Here is a 20,060-nt window from a genome sequence, read left to right on the forward strand (position 1 = left end):
TTGCATTAGTAATATTCTTGTCTCTACCTCCATGAAAAATATGTCTCCTGTTGTGTCTGTCCCAGCATGTACTACAAAAGTCTGCTTCTTGATGTGGCGGCTGCCACTGGGTCTCACAGGGAGTTCCCGTCCATTCTAGAAAAAAACCCACATGCAATCATCAATGAACTTGGGAAAAAAACCCATTAGGTTATATAAATGAAAGAAAGAAGAATTTTTAACAGTATTTAATAAGCTTATTGGAGACAATTTTGAACAAAGCAATAGCCAAGATACTCTAGTAAGTTTAGTTTTAGTAAGATACTCTAGTAAGTTTTAGTGACTGGGAGAGTTATCACAGCATACAATATTCACATGGTACCATACTCAGTATGGAAAAGCAAGGTGTCTGAGTTCTGGTATCATTGCAGTAAACTGGTCTGATTTTTCCCATTTAATTATAAGATAATTTTGTGTCTTCTCTGTGCAGAAAAGTAAGTTCCAAAGATAGAAATTACCTTTAAAAGAGCCTAGCTTGTGTCCACCCCAATGATGGTTGTGCTTAAAACTGGCTAGATTTATTAACTGAAGCTTTAGCCTATATTCTTATTGGTCATTAGAGGACATCAGGTTTATTCTCTATGAATACTGGGAATAGTTTTGTACAGAAACTGATTGCTTTAAGTCTTATAGTGGCCTGGAAACTGATAGAAAATGAAACACTTCTTACATTTATAGTAATTATATGGATCCATGCCAACAACAAAAGTTATTAAGAAAACATTGATGTTTTACAGAACTGTGGCCCATAAGTGTCATGTTTATACATGTTTGTATTGCACCTCTGATAACTGTGTAACATTAAAACATTATAAACAGGGTCATATAGTCACAGTCTTTATTCTATACTTGTGAAGAGTAGCATTTTAAAATCCAATTAATTATTTTTAATATTTTTAAATTAGTGTTGCAGAGAATATACATAAGATTTTACAGGCAATTTATTTCCTCCACTGTATATCCCAGAGGTATATCACTCATTAATGTTTTACTTACCAGATTGGCAAGTTTGTCTAGAATATCATTTATTTGCTGGCTGTGCACCAATCCAATATGTGATTTTCCCATTAGACGACGCACCTTTTTTCTAATATCATTCTTGTTCACCTAGAAAGCAGATATACAGATAGTTGCATACACCTAGAAAGTAGATATTATACAGACAGTTGCATACTCTTCTCTATTCACAGGAGGCAACTCCAATCTCCCAAATATATCTTGGTTTCCATTGCTAAGAAGTAAAATAACTTATATCCAATTCACTCATGCTAGGGGCTCTTTACTCAGCAGTATAGGACCACATTGCACATACCCTACTTTTCCCAGCTACTGTGCAAGTGATGCTGTGCACAACAGACTTCCTGCCTGCCCATGTACACAAGCTGCAGTTCCATTACCCACCACTTCCAACTATTGACATCAGAAGCCGCAGTTCTCCATGTTATCACTTCTGAGTCTCACTGGCCAGAACAGCTCCTCCACCTCTTCCTCTGCACAGACTCAAGTTACACAGCTGTGGAGCCCTCAACACAACATGGTATCTTTCAGAGTTCTCATTCTTTCACCATGTGCTTCCTGGTCACTAGGCTGTGACTCTAACAAACACTCCCAGAGAGCCTTCAAACAGCAAAAGGTTCTTCCTGAAGATGAGCTGCAGGCAACATCAGAAGCAAAATACTTCTGCCTCAGCTGCCATTTCAAAAGGCTACTATGAATGCCAGCCATTGATAGTAAAGGCTTCAAAGACAGTACACTCATGTTTGAGTGCTGACTTCAAGCTGGATCAAACACTATTTTTTAACACATTTGCATTATAACCTTAATGTTGAAGAGTATATAAAACAAACTCAATCTGCTTCCCTCCTTTGACAAGAATTCTTTGTGAATGAAAGAAGCATTGTACTTTTCAATATATTCTAAAATTAAAACCTACAAGGCTCTGCTATGCAAAACAAGAAAATAAATTAAAGTACCAATGTGTTGGGTTTGCAGGATTATGCTTCCATTGATAGCTCTAATAAATTTATCTTTCCAGTAACAGAAAGCCTTCCAACTTTGCAGTTTCTACTAGAAACTGCCCTTATTATCCTCAGTTCTGAGTTTCATAAACAGAGATGTATGGTTTCAAGACAACACAAACGAAATATACTGCTTAAATCTGAGAAGCAATCTACTAAAAAGAACAAGAAGTCACCTTAATCATAAGCATATAAGCAATCATATTATGCAGCAGTGTAGCCAATAATCGATCCTCATCATCCTCCAAACGCTTTCGATCATGTTCTCCCAGGGAAAGATATCTGCAAGAAGAGCTACATGTGAAGCAGACTCACAGGCATTCGTCACCCACTTCACTAAAGCATTGGCACAGGACACAGCACTGTTTGCAAAGTGTATAGCAAATAAACCTCTAAAAACACTAAGTTAAATGGGCATTTTCCAGTACAACACTGTCATTGGTAATTCCACATTTCCCTTAATTATTAACTAGTTGAAGCAAATAACATCTGCTCAGTGGGCAATTTGTTAGTGGTCTGCAGAGCTTCCTGGTCTCTGTAGTCTCAGCTCTGTGACAATTACAACTGTCAGAAGAGGAACACAGCACAAGAGCTATCCTGCATTAGAGCTTAAATACAGCTGCAAGGAAGTGCACGAGGCACTCTCTTTTTTCAGTAAGGTAGGCAGTTTCTGGAATAATAGTTTTGAAAGTAGCACCCCAAACTAGCTCTTATTTTGGCCACCAGATTTCATGTTCCACAAAAGCATGGATGGAGGCAGTAGAGTTCCAGGTGGTAGACAAGAGCACAGAATGATCAGCTGTTAACAGAGCTGGGGGGAGGGAAGAGGAAGTTAGTCAAGACTGACATTTTAGAAGCAGTCAAGCCTTAGGCAACCACACAGACATTTCTAGAGGGTGGTTTCCTCATGGGTTTTTTTGTTTGTTTTAACTACAAGCTGTGAAAACACCTTTAAGTTACTTTGCATTTTGAGAAGGCTCAAAGTGCCATTTCTGGAACTATTTAATTCTTTCACTGTATGTCAACACACTATTATTTCAGAATATAGCCATCCTGCCACAGAAATCTCTTGCTTTACTAATGTGCTAGTCTATTCCATCCAATCAATTGTTCTTATGCTTATATTACCCATTTCTATGGAAAGATCTCACCACAAGTGTTAAAAAATATATATGTCATAACTAAGGACAAGTATTTCAGGATCAGGAGCTACTGACCAGTAGAGGGAGAATAGGCTCCCTTTGGAACAGTCAGATAGAGTAACAAGGTTATCAAAGTGACAATAGCATATTAAGCAGAATTAAAATAATTTTTTCCCTACTATTTTTACTATTTCAGCCCCAGATGAAACAATGAGGAGGAAAAAGATCTACTAAAGAATTTACCTGTCAATCATCTCCTGAGGTCCCTGGTCCATCCCCATTCCTTCTCTCTCTAACATCACTGCATCCAAAAAAGCATCTTCCCAGAACTGCATCTGGTCCCACAAAGTTGAACGCTCTTTGCCTATGCAATGTATTTAAAAAATTGAGCATTTATTCTGTTTACTCCAGTCAGATACTTCATTATTAATTCCTGTTCATTCCCATTCCTTGAAAATACCATAAGCCAACACACAACGAAACTATATTAAAAAATGTAAAGAAGGTTAAACCACAAGCAATATCACAACTGAAGAAAAGTGTAAAAAAAAAGACAAGACAAATGTCTCATTCTAATTAATGGCACAATATTTTTAATCCCTCACAGTAAAGCACCTCTCATCTCTATTCTTTAAGAAGTACAGCTTCTTCCATAAACGGTTAACACTGCCCGAAAGCGACAGGAATATCTCACACAGACACAGATCACAGCAAACACAAAGAGAAGTGGAAAGAAAAGATTATTACTCAGAGAGAAGGTTTCCATTGCAGCATCCTCTAACTGGTCCCAGACAGATCCTTTATCCCTACCTGCACCATTCCAAGCAGGTAGGAACGATAAATGGGAAGGATGAAAAACACAGGAAGAGAGAGCTTTTGATTAACAGCAAATCCAGACAAAATACAAAAAAGCCAATGTACTCCTAATTCAAGGATACACTTGAAGCCCTTTAGTATTCTGAGTTTAGCCCTCTGTTCAGTGACCTAAGCTAAATGATATTTTTTCAAGATAAATTATATATTTTAGCTTTCCATGCATAGATAACTTCCTTCTCCCCTTCTTCACACTGTATTCATATTCAAGAAGAGCAAGAGACTTGGACAGACTTAATTTTATGCAAACTACACCACTCACACCAATCTCCTCTTACACTTACTTAATTTCCCCAGCAAAGCTTTGGCTTTACTCTGAATGGTCTGAAGTGCCTTCCTATTCTACCAACATGGACAACAGTTAGAGATGAAAAAAAGTGTCAGGGAAAGTGAAAATTCCAGTCTGTCCTAGACATGATTGAATCTGAACTTCAACCTGAAAGATTCCCTTCCTACAAGAAAAAGTAGCTTACCCAAAAGTCCTTCATACAGATAGACACGCTGGTTCCCATCCTCTGGACCTCTCCCTGGAGTACTCCCTTTGCTATCCTTCACACTCTGCTTCAGGTTGTGAGACTTGGCCTGAAAATAATACAAGAGGTATTGGCCATTTAACTCTGCAAGCTGCAGGGCTCTCTCTTGTGCAACAGCACAGCTGCACAGACACAGTTTGCAAGCTGTACTTCAAAAAAGCTTCTCCTGCAAACATTCACAAAACAATTGTTTTGTTCAAAGAGCAGTGGAATAAACTTAAACATCCAGTCAGCCAAAGAAAAATCAAAGAAAGGCAAACAGAGAAATCAAAACACAAAGGAGGCACAGTGCTTCCCTAAAGGAAAACTGAGGCAAAACAGAAATGCAAGCCCAGACTGAAGGAAAGAACTTCTGTCAGCCCCTTATTTCATACTTATGCATTCATAAAGGTGTGACATTAAGCAAATAATTACATCTCATCTGGCCTGAAGAGATTTGGGGTGACCAGCCAGCAGGAACTGTGACAACAAAGCTGGTCCATTTATTTCTCTACCACCAGATAAACTGTGGTGTGGTATTTGAATTAATCACACATCATATACAGCCATCATCTTTGTTCTAAATCTCTTGCAAGTTTTCTTAGAATTCTATTTAGTTCTACTCTATTTAGTTTAGTAGAAAAATGCAGAAAATTAAATGTTAAAAAAAAAGTCTGACTCTTCAGTAGCTGAGAGGACACCCACTTGCAACTAAGGAAGCAGACATGGTTAAATCATTTTCATGCATTTCGTAGAAATCTGCCATGAAACACAGTGGTTTTGTTTGTTTCTTAACATTAGAAGTAGAACCCTGTAAAAGCTTTTACGTTTTTATCAGGATTACAAAATAATGGACACAGTGAGACCAATCTTAAGAGCTTGATTTAGCCAAATAAAGTGTATAATTATTTTCTTGGTAAGATGCATATTAGAGGTTATACACAATAATCAAGGACTTTACAAAACAAAGCACTCACAAATTATTTGGGTTTTACTGCATACAGATCTTCCAACTAGCAAATATATTTGAAAGCTATGATTACACTTCAAATAGGATTAAAGTAATACTCTAAAGAAACAGAATAGTTGCTAAAACTAAAATGGATCACTCTTTTATCAAGCAGCTTCTGCTAAGAAACAGGGAATTTTCCTTTTAGTTAAGGACAAACAATGCCCACCACATGTCCATTTGGTTGAGAGAAATATTGAATTAATATTAAACATTACTAGAGTCTCTAAAGTGGTGCAAGATGTCAATCTACTACTTTCAAAAAACCATTTACTGCACAGGAAATGAAAAAAGGTATGTGGATCCAGACAAAACTACATCTTTGACACTGTAATATTGTAGGTCATTGCTGATTAACCCTTAGAACTGAATCAGAGAGCGTATTGCATACATGCACACACATATTAATGTACAAGATCTATTAAAAAAAAAAGGAAGTCTGCAATGCCCTTACAAAGATAGAGCTAGTAGCAGAGTTTGTCTCGATTTCACTGTCTGACACAGTGCCTCTGGATCCTGCTAAATTGCCACCATTTTCCACACTTGGGCCATCACCAGCATTGCTACTCAAGTCACTGTCTGCTCCCAATGTCTCCCCAGAACTGTTACTAACCTGTGGAGAAAAATAAAGCAATTATCTTCAATAGATAATACACCAGAGATTTTGCTCTTATTTTTAATGCATCAAACAATCTGTTTTGTTTTTTTTTTTTCTCTCAGGTTATCTTTTTAAACTATTTTATACAGATGGTTTTTACAAAACTAAGACACAACTATAGAATTGTTGCAATCCACCAGCTCCGTTAATACACCAAAATGTAGGAATATGTATCAGCACTATATATGTAGGCTGTAATCTGCTCATAAAGCAAGCACTATGTATGTTCTGTCAGGCACACATGCTTGGTACCGATTCAGAGGCTCTGGAGAGAGAACTCACTGAGTACATGATGCATGTGTGACACTGTGCTGCCACACCACTTGAAATGTAGGCATGAAATGCCCTTCCCCACTTTAACAAGCAGTCAATCACATCCAGATTTCACTCTGGGCATATCCTACCACAGTGCTGACTTCAGAATCCTGGCTTGTACTTCGGACCATAACTGTTGGTCCTCCACTGGGAATAGAGTCAAAATCACTCTTCTGCAATCAAAACATAAAAAGGACAAGAAGAGTCACATTAGCTTTTACCATAAGGAGAACATATCACTTCCCATTCTTCTGGGCTCTTGAATTCCATGCCTTACGCTTCCTTAGTTTATTTAGCCAATCAAATATAAACTATTGTCTGAGTGTCAGAAAGACCATGGTGTCTTGTAATTGAGTTTACAAAGACCAGTTCCCTAGAGAAAGCGGCAAAGAAATTTTACCAAATGACCCTCTCAAGATATTCAAACCCTAGAAGTCTTCTCATAATTAAGCAGTGAATAGAAGAATCCTGTCTCTTACCACATAAATAAAGCAAGCATAGGAGCCACTGACCTGAGAACCTGAGGCCAAACTTAGGCCACTGTCTGCACTGATTTGGGATTTCTTCTCATCTGTTTCTCCCAAATCAAATTGTTTCACACCTTCTGGTCCTAAACAAAGGAAAGAGTAAATAATTACTGTACCAAGAAAAAACAGCATAGGAGAAAGCAGATGACAGACATATTGGGAGCAGGAACAGTACCAAGAAAACAGATTTGCTTTCTCATTTCTTTGATTTTTAATGCATTTTTTATTATTCCTTGGTACTGACAAAAACAACAACACCAGCAGAACACATCTGCTAGTCTTCAAACATTAGTTTGAATTTCAAATATTCTGAAGTCCAGGAGTGACTATAATTAAACAGTACCTTTCTTAGCAATTCAAGAGAGATAAGAGGACAGACAACAGTCAAGTAGCTTCCAGTTACAATAACACATGCACACAGTTGACATTCAACTCTAGGAAGCCACTTCTTTAATTCTTGGTAATAAAAAAGAATACCTATTTACTTAAAAGTCAGAATCTTTTTTTGAACAGCTAAATTGCTCCAAGTCATGGACTGAGTTTTTTCGGTTGCCCACTGCAACTATCTAGGCAAAAATCAGGTAACACATGACAAGAAAATAAACAGTGACAATTTGTGTTACCCAGTAAGATTTTCAAAGACTAAACTTGCATGATGCTGTACTTCCCAACATTCCCCAATTACATTAACAAATGGCTCTCCAGAGTTGGCAATCACATAGGTAGGGGAGAGAGAGGAAATCAGCAAGCTTTTAAGTCATGCATTCATTAATCCAACGATCCAAAAAACAAAAAAGGGAAAGAAAGGATAAAGAACTTTATATTCAGTTTCCCATGCACGTCTAGAATCATATCATCTATTGTCCTTGGATGGGATGGCAGAAGGAAAGGAGAATGATGGGGAGGTAGAGCCTGAAAAGAAATTTGGATAAGCACTGAATGAAGTAAATAACAATGCAAGAAAAGAGTGTGTCATAGGCTGTACACAGAATGTTAATATTCTCAGAAAGGGGAAGAGACTGAATGCAATACTTGTGCCATAGCCATATCTGCCAACTATTCAGTAGCAGGAACACATGATCAGCTGCTAGAATATTTGTATTATATACCCATGTCTGTAGCCAGTATCTCTAAACAAACAATGCCACTACCTATGTAACTACTGATCACAACAACCTGGGAATTATGAACATGTTTGTATTATACGTAATATTAGAGAAGATAAGATAGTGAAAAGGAAAGAAAACGGGAAGGGAGGAGAGAGAGAGAGAAGGATAATATACAAAGATCTGTGGGAGTGAGTTTGAGATGATATGTAAACTCATGAATAGCAAAGCCATAAGCGGGCTGTGCAGACCATACTAGCTTACTATTGAACCACCAATTCTTCCTGTGAAGTGTTTACAGAAAGTAGTCTTCATTTGCTATAGTATTTTGCCTTTAGACCCAAATGCCTTAGTTGCTGTAAATCAACTCCTCAAAGACTCTAAGAAAGAGAAAGCATAAACAGAATTTGTGAAGAAAAATAACAAAAAATATATTTTCTAAGAATTTGGAATATTATTTTCTACTGAAATACACATAGCTCACTTCTAGAGGTCTATATCTTCTCATTCAAGTGGTCATCATTTTTAGTTCTGATACAGCCAAAAGTTTTATATCTCATTACTACAGCAATAACATGAAATTTCAGCTGTGTGTTTTAAGCAATTTAGAAGTTTCCTGTCCCAACACATAATTCAGATATGTTTCTGGCAGTTTGACTTTCAAAGGAATTGAAATCGACTGAAGCAGTTCAGATATTTGAGGGCTGTAACTGAGTTTAAGGAGCACAACAGACACAACTACATTGTTGTCACTGTCAATTTACATGCACTTAAAAACCTCCCATTCCCTTCTTTATAGAGCTAATGCCCATATTAGCATATAGCCCCATAGCTATATGTCTAATACACATGGAACACTAAAACTTCAATTTACTCCTCCCAATGTAGGCATCTACCTGAAAGGCTCAGTTTGGGAGAGCATGTGTGCATGTGCTGTGTGTCTGTCTCCCAGACTCCTCCTCAACAGGTAGCAATTCACAAATGAAGTACAATAAGCTGCACTGCAGTGCTGCCCCAGTGGCCCCACTCTCTCTGAACCAACTCCACATGCTAATCTGTACTTAACAGAAGTATTTAACTGAGGTGCCAAAAATCCAGACCTAGGCAGAATGTTAGGAATCTTCACTCATTCACCTTGGCTATTAATCCTTCCCAATTTTCAGTCTGTAAAATAGGTAGCATCAGCTCTGCAAAGTACAAACTAAGCTTATGGTTAGGAAACACCTACCACAATATGGTTGTTATAAACTGGCTGTTTCCCTTATGTCGTATGTCCCTATTTACAACAGTGACAACCAAAAGAGCAAAACTTGGTACTGCACCTGCAGAGTATACATATTCAATATTTTATTCATTATCATATTTCAACAGATGTTCAGATTTGTGTAGATTTAGACTATTATTTAGACTCTGCAACAGCCTCAAACTATTTTACTCCTTCTTTACCAAGGCATATGAAAAACAAAATCAGGTTGATTCCTTATTATGAGGCTATTTTCTAGAAGCCATCACTAAATACAGTTATTCACATACACCTTCTCTCTCCCCCTCAGAAGTATTTCTTTTTGCAGACTGACTGCTCATGGTTGATGCCAGTTAACAAAATTTGCCATCCCACGGCTTGAACAAACAGGAATTTTTCATTCCAGTAACATTTAATCAATCAATATATCCATGCCAACAACTTGTTGAACAAGTTTTAACTCTTAAGGAAGGAGATGGAGTATCTTAAAATTCTTCCATATTTATTTGATTGGTGTTGCCTTTGAAGGCAACAATTGTGGGAGGAAAAAAGAAAGGAGAAAAAAAAAAAAAAGAAGAGACATTTGAACATAATTTCCTCAGGGCAAACAGATTTGTTTGGTCCTTTAGTGGAAATTTTCTTGATAGATTTTGGTCTTATGAGTATAAAACCTGTGTGCCAGAGATGCAAGCTCACCCTGCACCTTGGGAGTTGGCAGTTATGGGGAGGCTAGAGGAGTCAGTTTCTACATTTTTTTACATTTCCTTACTCGTTTTTTCCAAAGATTTTTGCTTTTTCACTTCCTGGTGCTTGTTCCACAATTCTACCCAAGATGCATTGAAAGCAGGAGAGAAAGAGAGAGTCAGCAGCTGGTCAGACAGGTGAAAATGGGGAAAAAAATTCAGAGAAAAAACCCATCCCTTCACCTCAAAAAACCAAAAACAAACCCAAAAAAAAACAAAACAAAAAAAAAAAAAAAAAAAAAAAAAAAAAGAAAAAGGAAGAATTTTATGACAACTACTGAGTGAAGGGTTAATTAACACCAGTTTAAAGAAGTCGATGTTACATATTGAGCACTGCATCGTCTCTTAGTAACAGTATTCAAACATTAGAGATGACTTCATACAGTGGTGGTGGTGCATCCCCCCTCCCCTCCTTGGGCCACACTTTGACAGCAGTTAATCAACTAAGGAAAAACACGCTCTTATGAACAAATAATTAGTCACCTTTACTAAGAAAGGGATTTAAGACTGTCAGATATTTACCCATCTAAAACATAGGAATCACAGAAGCTCTAATTAACAGTAATATTTTAATGTCTCTAGTTTATATCACTGAAAGGAGAAAGACACAAAAACAGCAGCAGCAATTCCAAAAATATTAAACTATAGGTTAACATAACATTTAATCAACATTATATCTTACATATTATCACAAAGTTTACAAGTTATTTTTGACCTAACAACATTTTCAATAAAAGCCTAGCTCTGCCTATGAACCTGTCCTATATGTAAAGAGCTGAACTTCTCTGAATCCACTTGCTCCTATCAGAGTATAGAGAATGGAAAATGATGAAGAACTAAAATGAGCACGATATCAGACATGCTTCACTCTAATTTCCAAATCTCAAAGTCACAGCACTCAAGTGGATGAGTTCCATAAGAGAATATACAATGCACAAAACACCAAAAGAGTCTGAAGTTCATTTAAAACTGAATTTGAAATTTAGCCCTGGGACAAAAAAGCGATGAGGCACTTACACTTTTCTATCACTCACATTGTTAAACTCTCTGAAAAGCAGTCACCTTTTCTGCTCAGAAACATCAGATCATTCCAGGTGCTGTCTCATTGGCCAAAGGAAACACTACAAGCTGACATGGTGAGCTGGCTCTTAAGTGTTAGGCACTGTCGTCTCTCACTAGCATCATTAAAGCTGGGGACACTACAGAGGAAGATCCTCTTTAAAAAGTGGCAAAGGAAAGGAAAAATAAGTAAAATATTCTTTTACTGCTCTTTAAGAAAACTTCCTGAACAAATGAAAGGTCACTTAAATGTGTTAGAAACCCATTCCACACTGCAAATAGCAGAAATAAGGGCAAAACAGGCTCTAAATAAGTTCTATTGAGCAAAATGTCCACATAAAAAAAAAAGACAAATAAAAAGGATAGTTTACAACTGTGGAGGAAGGCTCCAAAGTATTATGAAAAACAAGGTAGAAAAAGCTAGAAAGACAGCTTCTAGCTGACTGATTTCTAGATCTGCTTCATGATTGATGGATGCTCCTTCAACTTTCATAAATAGACAGATGGATAAGATAAAATTGCTGAGGGATCCAAACAGCATCCTACAGGCTTATCAAGCTGAGCATACACTGACAGAGATAACAATCTCTAAGATGGACTGAATTTGTTTGTTAAAGGGCTTTGAAAACATCTGGCCTCTTCCATGCTCAGTTTATATGGCTTTACTTTAAAAATTACCAGTCTGAAAGCTACAACACCTGCCATTAACTTACTTTTAGATGACTTTTCTGTTAATTTAGTGTAGAGTATATCCTAGCACATTAAAAATTACTTTGTTGAAGAAGAAAAACAAAACTTCAAATAAACTCACAGGGCATAAAACACTACACCTATGGCTTTGTTACATGACCCTGAACTAAACAGGACAGCAGGTCTAAAAAGGGCCTGATGGGCATGATCTGACAGGATTAAACAATTATTTGAAAACTAGTAATGGAAACTTCAGTAAGTACTGACATTTTCATTAACAGTTATGGAAAGTATGCAATAAACCTAACTTATCACTAACATAAAGGGGTAAATTAATTAACTATCAAGCCACCAGTGTCCTAACAAAAAGACCTACACTACAGGTGATGACCTACACTACAGATGATAAACCTTGGAAGACAAGAAGCCCAGAAGTAAGCAATTGCTGAGTATCAGAAGCATCATCTTCACTTTGAATTTTCTAGGTAGGAATTAGGTATCAAGCATAGTCAAGACCAAAGCTCAGGTGGTAAAAATCCATCCCACTTCACCTCAGAACAGGAAACCCTGTGAACTTTATGGCCATTGTTCCTGTAGTACCAAAAAACTGCACAGATTCAGCTCTAGATTTGAGATGCAGCTTAATCACCACACTAACATACACTTTACACATGACTACTGCAAATAGACCTGTACATTATTTTGCTCCATCCTTCTGAAGACTTCTAGTTCTAGTATTTCTTCCTGTATCTGGGTTAAAAGGGTAGAAGCCCAATTTGCATTTCATCTATACAATACCAAGAGATTAATTCAAATTTTTATTTACATATCTGCAACTTGAGGCTGTAAGTACCTTCTAAACTTCACAGAATCACAGAACTGCTGAAGTTCAAAGGGATCTGAGGACATCATCTAGTCCAATCTCCCTTCTTAATGCAGGATCAACTAAAGCTGCCTGCCACAGGACCATGTCCATTCAGATATTCACTTTCCCCACAGATGGAGAATCTACCACATTTCCAAGCAACCTGTTCTAGTGTTGGATCATCCTCACATAAAACCATTTTCTCCCCATGTTTAAATGGAACTACTTACAAATAAGTTGGTATTTCAGCAAGATGTAAATGTTTACCAAATGCTCTTCCCTAAATAAATTAGTTTGAATGAGAACACCTGCATTTCATTTGACTAAGGCCAATCCTGTATTCTGAAGATGTCTTGTTCTGAAGTTTCTGTGACAGAATATAAAGGAAGTATAATAGGCAAGCAGCTTTAAATGATCTGTCTGCAACACAAGAGAAACAACCTGTACTTGTAGATCACACAAGTCAGATTAACATGGAGACTACACTGTTTCTACAACAATCTTCTAAAAAGTGACTTGCATACCAGTTCATGTTTTGGGGTGAAAGACAAAAGCAGTTAGAAGAAAAGGCTCCAGGAAAAACATTCAAGTCTTTCGAACTTTGGTCAGTCTAGGTAAAACCATATTCTTGCTATAATTTAGCTCCATAAGAGACAAGTGGAAACCATCATAACATTAGAACCACCAATGAGAATGTACCTTTGCCTGTCCTTGAAGACTGTGAATTGTTTAAGGCTTATATTCTGGCAACAGTAGCTAACATGACATATTGCATAGCACTTATTTTGGAAAGCACTTCTTATGATGCATCACAAACAGGAACTATCTGATGTCTGTTATCTCAATTTCTATGAGGCTTTAATTTCATCAAAGGGAAGGAAGCAGTCTTTGCAATCTCATCAAAAGATCTCTCTTCATTCTTTAAAAGAACACTGTCCTAGACCCTGGTTTATTCTTAGTTGTGCCAGAAGTATACTTTCCTTTTTCTTTTCTACAGAAAAGTAGTGACGTATCCAGAGCAAACCAAATAACTAACTGAAACACTGGACATCGGAATCTGCAACTCTTTCAGCTTCCTGACAGCTTTTCAAATACAGTGCAAGACTAGTTTCTGAGCAACTGCTTCCATAGAAAACCTCTTTAAACAGAAAACAAATCAAGTCAGAGGGGTTCAGTATCAGTTCAGGACTCAACAGCAGACAGCCTGCAGTTATTATGTGTGTATAAGAATGTATGTCTGTACTCCTGTCACTTGGCTGCTCAACACACACATTCCCTTGTCTTATGCCACAAACTACATATAAATCCTCACAGCACCACATTTTCACAAGATTAATCTTTCACACAGTGATTCCACAAAAATATTTTAAACAGGCTGTAAGAAGCAACATCTATAATTTAACACGACATATTTTTGCAGTTGACAAAAAATTTCTCATATGCTGATCGTACTTCTCCTGTTTACAACCCACAGCCCACAGAATCCAATCAAAGTAATTTTTTTCTTTCTCCTCCACTAAAAAAGTCTGTAAAGCCCTTTCTAAATAAAACAGTTCTGAAAATCCTACTTCAAACTTTTGCCCCAAGACATAAGGAAAAGCTAAGCCAGCTAAGAGTAAAACAGGAAAATCTCCAGGGACTAGTCTAGCAGATACTGTTTAGAAGAATGCACATTCTATTTACTATTGCATAGAAGGAAAATCCATCAGTCCTGCTCACTAAAACTGTAACACTATAACTCTTTTTGGAAATTTTGTTGTTAACAAACAGCAGATTTTGGATCCCACTTATATCAGGATACAATCTACATAATTCACAGGTAGCCAGCAAAGACAGAAAACCTTTGTTTTACATTTCCCTTCCACAGCTGCCCTTTCTGAAGTCCTGCTGTCCCTGTTCCTCTTTTGCCATTTTCCATTGCTTGAAATCAGCAAACACAGAACAAAAAATAAGGCTGTTTAAGATGTAATGAAATATAGAAACAATTAAGATTAGACAGCTTCTGGGGGAAAACTGCAGTGGATAGTTTATCCAAGAGTAGAGTGAAAACACATATGATTGTTCCTTGTGATCCAAGGTGTAAATGAAGCATGTTACAGTAGCAATGTAGTGTGTTAAAATGGAGAGAATGCAAATAGAACCTAAGTCCAAACCAGAAGTCCCCCCTGCACTTCACATGCACCTCAATACACACCAATGGAAGCAATAAAATTTTCTTCCTTCAGACTTCTTGTGTCAAACTCCCTTGGCCCTTTGCCTGCAGGGCTCGGTGGCTTTGGCATTAGCTGAGGTACCGGCAGCTGCATCGTAGGTTTTGGCTCCACTCTTGGGGATGACGCAGAATCCTTGCCAACTGGAGTGACAGATCCATCTGTAGGACTTCGTTTCCTCTTTTCTGGCTCTTTAAATTAAAAGAACAGTGTTGAGAGTAAATAAATAAATAAAGATAAAGAAACCTAAGGAAAAATAAAATGAGAGCAGGAGAAGAAAGATGAGACAGATGGTCTCACCTAAATCATTAAGCCTGGCACTAAAACAGCTCAGTGCCACATTTGCTCTCAAAGGCCAACATGGCTTGCTGATAGCCTAACACACAGGTGGAAACAGTAGAGGAGAAAGCCAGAGTACTGTTTTAGGGATGCTCAAGTATCTCACTTGTGTATATCTGAAACCTAGGAATGTTCTCTGACACAGTAACTGTAGCATCTCCTCTGCCAAACTGTGAAAAATTAAACAACTCTGTCTAAACCACCAAGAGTGCAATTTATAGAAGATACATAAGTTCCTCTCACAGGGCAAAGATGACAAATGGAATCAGTTCCATGGGTAATAATAATGCAAGAAATCAAACTTCAGTTAGGGGAAAAAAAAAAAATACCAATCACCTATAGCTCTTCCATCAGTCTCTGAGACTTCCTATAATCATATGCCCCTAAAGGCAGTTTGGATAATTTCTCTGTATCAAACCCCACAGTTTGAACTACAGCAAAACCTTCAGAAAAGAATAATTAAAACCAGGTTTTCCATAAAGAGCCTCCTGCTCAAACTATTCCAATACCTGATGAATCCAATAGTCAAAACTTCATTTCCCGTTATCTAAATCTGTGCTACTGCTAGAATTTGTGATACTTTTGTTCAGTGGATTTAAGATTCTGCTAGATAAAAAAAAACCTTTCTATTTAGACAGTAACTGTAAAGAATCAACAGCTAACACTCCACAGACTGAGCATTTCCATCCTTCAGAGCAAAAGTGTTTCCCCAATTCCTTGCAGATCTTTCAGAAACCTCCTCAACTTTGCAAGATGTGAATACCAGAACTGGAAGTACTACCTCATTTGTGGGTCTTGTTACTGATACATCAAGATACTATACAGTATCTGCATTCCAAATGTGTATTCACAGATACACAGTGCCTCCCTTCCCAGTTTTTACAGACACAGTAAATAGTGGGAAGTTCACATACAGCAGCAGGAGACTGGTTCCTAGGATATACCTCCCACTGTCCTTGTTCCTAAAAACAAGTCCTTAGTTTGACCACATTATAATAACTTAATCACCATGCTTTATTAAGACTTAGCTTACTCTACACAAATAAGCAATATCCATCATGTCCTGTTGGATTACTAGTTTATTACTATATGTTAAATAATGTAAACATAAGGACTAATCTCTATAAAACATATCTAGAAATAAATACTAATTTCAACTAATTGAAAACAAGTAAAACATACTAAACAGCTAAAACTTGACTGCAAATTAAGATGTTATGTAATAATGAGAAGAGTTTTTAGAAGTTTGCACCAAATTTTGTCTGTCATGACCACAGTTAGTTTACTGGGAAAACTCTACTTATCATCAAATTATGCTATCTGGTCTTCACTCTAAAACTACCGAGTTTTACATCAGCCACTCCAATTTTCCTTAGAAATCAGGGTCAGACTAAAAGCTTGTAATTACCATGATCAGTCCATTCTCCACATTCAGGACTATTCCACTAGCACATCCTTCCTTACCTTCCTCAGCATTCCAACAATGACTGGAAAGGAACACAGGGTGTATCTAAGCCAGCTCATTAAAAAATCTCTGATACAAGACCCAGGACACCAACTATAAAGGGTTTAGTAGATGCTACTCCTCTGCTACAATGAAATAAGTAATTTTTCATCATTTGAGATTACAGAAAAGTCAGATACTAAGCGGAGATTTATCTTTTTGTCGTTTTTTGCTTTCTTCCTTAGCATGCATTTTCTTTGCGTTAAGAATCACATTCTTAAAAAACAGCTGAAAAATAAAGAGCAGTTTTCAAACTTTCTTCTCTAAGAGTGTTTAGTTGTATGAGAATAACTGTACAGTGCAATGTGGTTGGAGAGATGTAAGTCTCAAATGGTACCACACTACAAGCATCTCCCTCCCTACTGAGGTTGCCTGCAACAACTTTCCAAGACTGTGACTGGGACAGTTTTAGCTGAAGGTCCCCGTTCCCAGACTTTCCACTTCAGCTATAGAAGTGCCAGGTTTTATATCTCACTGCAGAGTTTCCATTTTCAATTAAATATCAGTATGGCCATTATTCTGCTTTGGTCCAGTAACATGTATGTAAGAAACACAAAACAGGCTCAAGCTTTTTAAGGCTTCAGTAACAATGGTACAATTCTCACTATTTTGGAAGTGCTGGAAAAGCCCTGAAATATCAAAAGGCACAAAACAAGCTACCTTCCCAATAGTTCATGAACACTGTATTCTCATGAACACTCTTCTTACCTTTATTATAGTAGTGAGTATGTGCTATCTCTAGCAGGCCAAAAACACTGGCCATGCCTCCCAGGCCAGCATTTGCATATGACTGCTCCAGGCTCAACACAGTACACTTCAGCAGGTCCAGCATGCCTTTATAAACCTTGCGGCTGATCTCCTGCAATGAAATCCCCATTAGTGCTGCTATTTCAGATGTGAGAAAGTAAGTCAAGAACATAAATTCTAGAGCTGCTGTAACACCAGCTTTTCACAACTGACAAAAACTTCCTGTGAATTGAGCCTCAGCAGACACCCAGTGTGAGGATCCTGCTGAGTTCAGCACTGACCACATCCTGTATGACATCCTGTCGAGCATCCTCCTCAGACTGGATGGTGCGATTCAGCTTGCTCAGTACAAAGACACGGAGCTGCTCACTCTCCAGCAGTCGTCGGACTCTCTTCATGTTCAGCCAGCCAACGCCTTGCCCATCAAGAACATTGTGCACCACTTCCTTCAGGAACTGTTGGTTCTCACTGATACAGGCAGAGAAAGCAGGCAAAAGTTAGTTAATTTCTGCTTCCTTTGCCTTGCATGGGAAGAGAGCTACAGCCAGGGCACACACAGAAGTACCTTCCCTATCAACAGTAGTTGACATCTAGCTCTGTCTGCTGCTAACATAACTGCACACCGTTCAAGCTCTGCTCCATAGGTATAGTATCAAATACTTTATTTTGTCCTTTATTTCCTATAAAAAGCCATAATCAGGCTTTCCTCTACCTCCTCTAGGGTACTGCTCTACCCTTCACTTTCACAGCACATCCATAGAAATTTTTTATGCCTCAACCTTCTTCCATAGCCCCAACATCTGGGCTGTAGGCTTTCTTTGAAAGCGGAAGTGCAGCACTACTAATGGATTACTGCAGCAGCCTTGGCACATGTTTTGTGGGGCACATGTTTGCTCAGCTTCTTTTGCCACAGAGGGAAAGGTAAGAAGGAAACTCCTGTGCAACCTACTGCATTCCCCAGTCTGAACTGCAGTTACTGTTCTTCTTACTTGTCCCCCAAAGACAGTAGATCAAAATAAATTCACTCTACACATGACTGCTACATAAGAAAGGGAGGAGAGAGCACAGGCACAGGTCAGGTAATGTTTACTTGCACCATTCTGAGTCCCTTCCCAAGGTTGAGAAAAGCACTTCAGATGAATTTATGGAATCAAACTTATTCTTTGGACTCAGCTGATCCCCCTACATGGTGCATTAAAACCCAATGGGCTAGATCCCCTTGTTCAGAACACTCAATTAGAAAGAATAACTACTGAGTTAAAGTAGAAATCTAGTACATTTTAGATCTCAGACAGAAGGAGGATACATTTTGGAGCACAGAAAAATAAGCATGTGCACTATTAACTGTAAGACATCCATCCCAAATCGTCTTAGACAATAACATGTCCAGGTCTAGGGCAACAGAAAAGTAGTACTTAGTTTTCAACAGCTAGACTTCTGAGAAAACATTGGCCAGGTAGGAGGCCACTCTAACTACACTGTACACCTGAAAAGCAGGAAAAAATATTACCTGGAATTGCTAGATCGTCCCTGAGGTGATGGAGATTCTCTTTTCACTGTTGGGCTGTGCTTTATGACTGAAGACTTCTGATCAACAAGAGCCCGTCTGTTTCCTAAAGAGGAGAGGAAATAGAATGAGAGGAAAGGGCTGATACCAGGAAACTGATACCAGGACAGTAACAAGCAACACTAAAGTTGGCTAACACACCTATTCAAATTACAGGTAACAGACTTCAAACAAAATGGAAAACTCCAAAAAAGCAGCAGCATATATCATATTCTAGCATCACACATCGGCAGAAAACAGTAATGGGAGTAATGCAGAGAGAAAAAGAGATGGTAATGGGAGCAGGAGGTGAGAGGCAGGAAAAGTTAGGCTGCTCTGCATGCAGTTCCACAACAAAAACCATCTTCAAATTAGTCACTATATGTAAAAGCATAATGCATTGAGGGTGACTAGTATAGATCATGTGGTACTGGTTACCCAGCGAGAAAGGTAGCCCAAAGTCAGGCACAGGGAATGCTGGAAATTGTTACATCATGCACAGCTCATGCTGTAGGGAACCCACCTTCATTGCTTACTGGGCCAGCTTCAGTAATAATCTCCATTATAGTATTTAACCCAAATACTGGGACACAAAATATACAATTAGTAGTGTACTGAAATATCTACACTCCCCACTGTCAGCATCAAAAGAATCCAACTACTAGCTTCTTCCCAGCCCTCCCTCAAAATAAAACCCAAATGACACTAGTGCAGGAAGGATGTTTGAAAGCTCAAGACCACAAGGGCCAGAATAACTTATCTTAACAGATAGTGCTTGACTTGAAATTTGGCATCGTGGAACCAGTGTATTGCATCTTCAAGGACATTATTGCACATATTGTATTTGAATGGCACTACAAAAATCATCTGCATCACCAAGGAAAAAATACCAATGGATGCACATGAAATAAAAAT

General features: G+C 38.0%; 1 protein-coding gene across 39 annotated transcripts in view; it reads right to left on the minus strand.

Annotated features, from left to right (window-relative positions):
• MADD (MAP kinase activating death domain) overlaps positions 1–20,060 on the minus strand; it is a 68,968-nt gene that overhangs the window by 15,685 nt on the left and 33,223 nt on the right. For 19 of the 39 annotated variants that reach the window (XM_021533322.4, XM_077784203.2, XM_085581704.1 and 16 more), the window contains 15 exons: positions 19,669–19,728; positions 19,110–19,212; positions 17,881–18,067; positions 17,561–17,711; positions 14,994–15,200; positions 10,212–10,265; positions 7,079–7,176; positions 6,656–6,739; positions 6,048–6,206; positions 4,546–4,654; positions 3,947–4,009; positions 3,443–3,563; positions 2,234–2,339; positions 1,036–1,146; positions 28–135 (listed from right to left, as the gene is read on the minus strand). In XM_021533322.4, the coding sequence (XP_021388997.3) occupies positions 28–135; positions 1,036–1,146; positions 2,234–2,339; positions 3,443–3,563; positions 3,947–4,009; positions 4,546–4,654; positions 6,048–6,206; positions 6,656–6,739; positions 7,079–7,176; positions 10,212–10,265; positions 14,994–15,200; positions 17,561–17,711; positions 17,881–18,067; positions 19,110–19,212; positions 19,669–19,728 (1,721 nt within the window). The remainder of the gene's footprint in view (positions 1–27; positions 136–1,035; positions 1,147–2,233; positions 2,340–3,442; positions 3,564–3,946; positions 4,010–4,545; positions 4,655–6,047; positions 6,207–6,655; positions 6,740–7,078; positions 7,177–10,211; positions 10,266–14,993; positions 15,201–17,560; positions 17,712–17,880; positions 18,068–19,109; positions 19,213–19,668; positions 19,729–20,060) is intronic. The other 20 variants (XM_077784211.2, XM_085581712.1, XM_085581716.1 and 17 more) reach the window with 7 other exon arrangements.

The sequence above is a fragment of the Lonchura striata genome, chromosome 5 (assembly GCF_050655825.1).
Source record: "Lonchura striata isolate lonStrDom1 chromosome 5, ASM5065582v1, whole genome shotgun sequence".
In the NCBI taxonomy this organism is placed as follows: domain Eukaryota; kingdom Metazoa; phylum Chordata; class Aves; order Passeriformes; family Estrildidae; genus Lonchura; species Lonchura striata.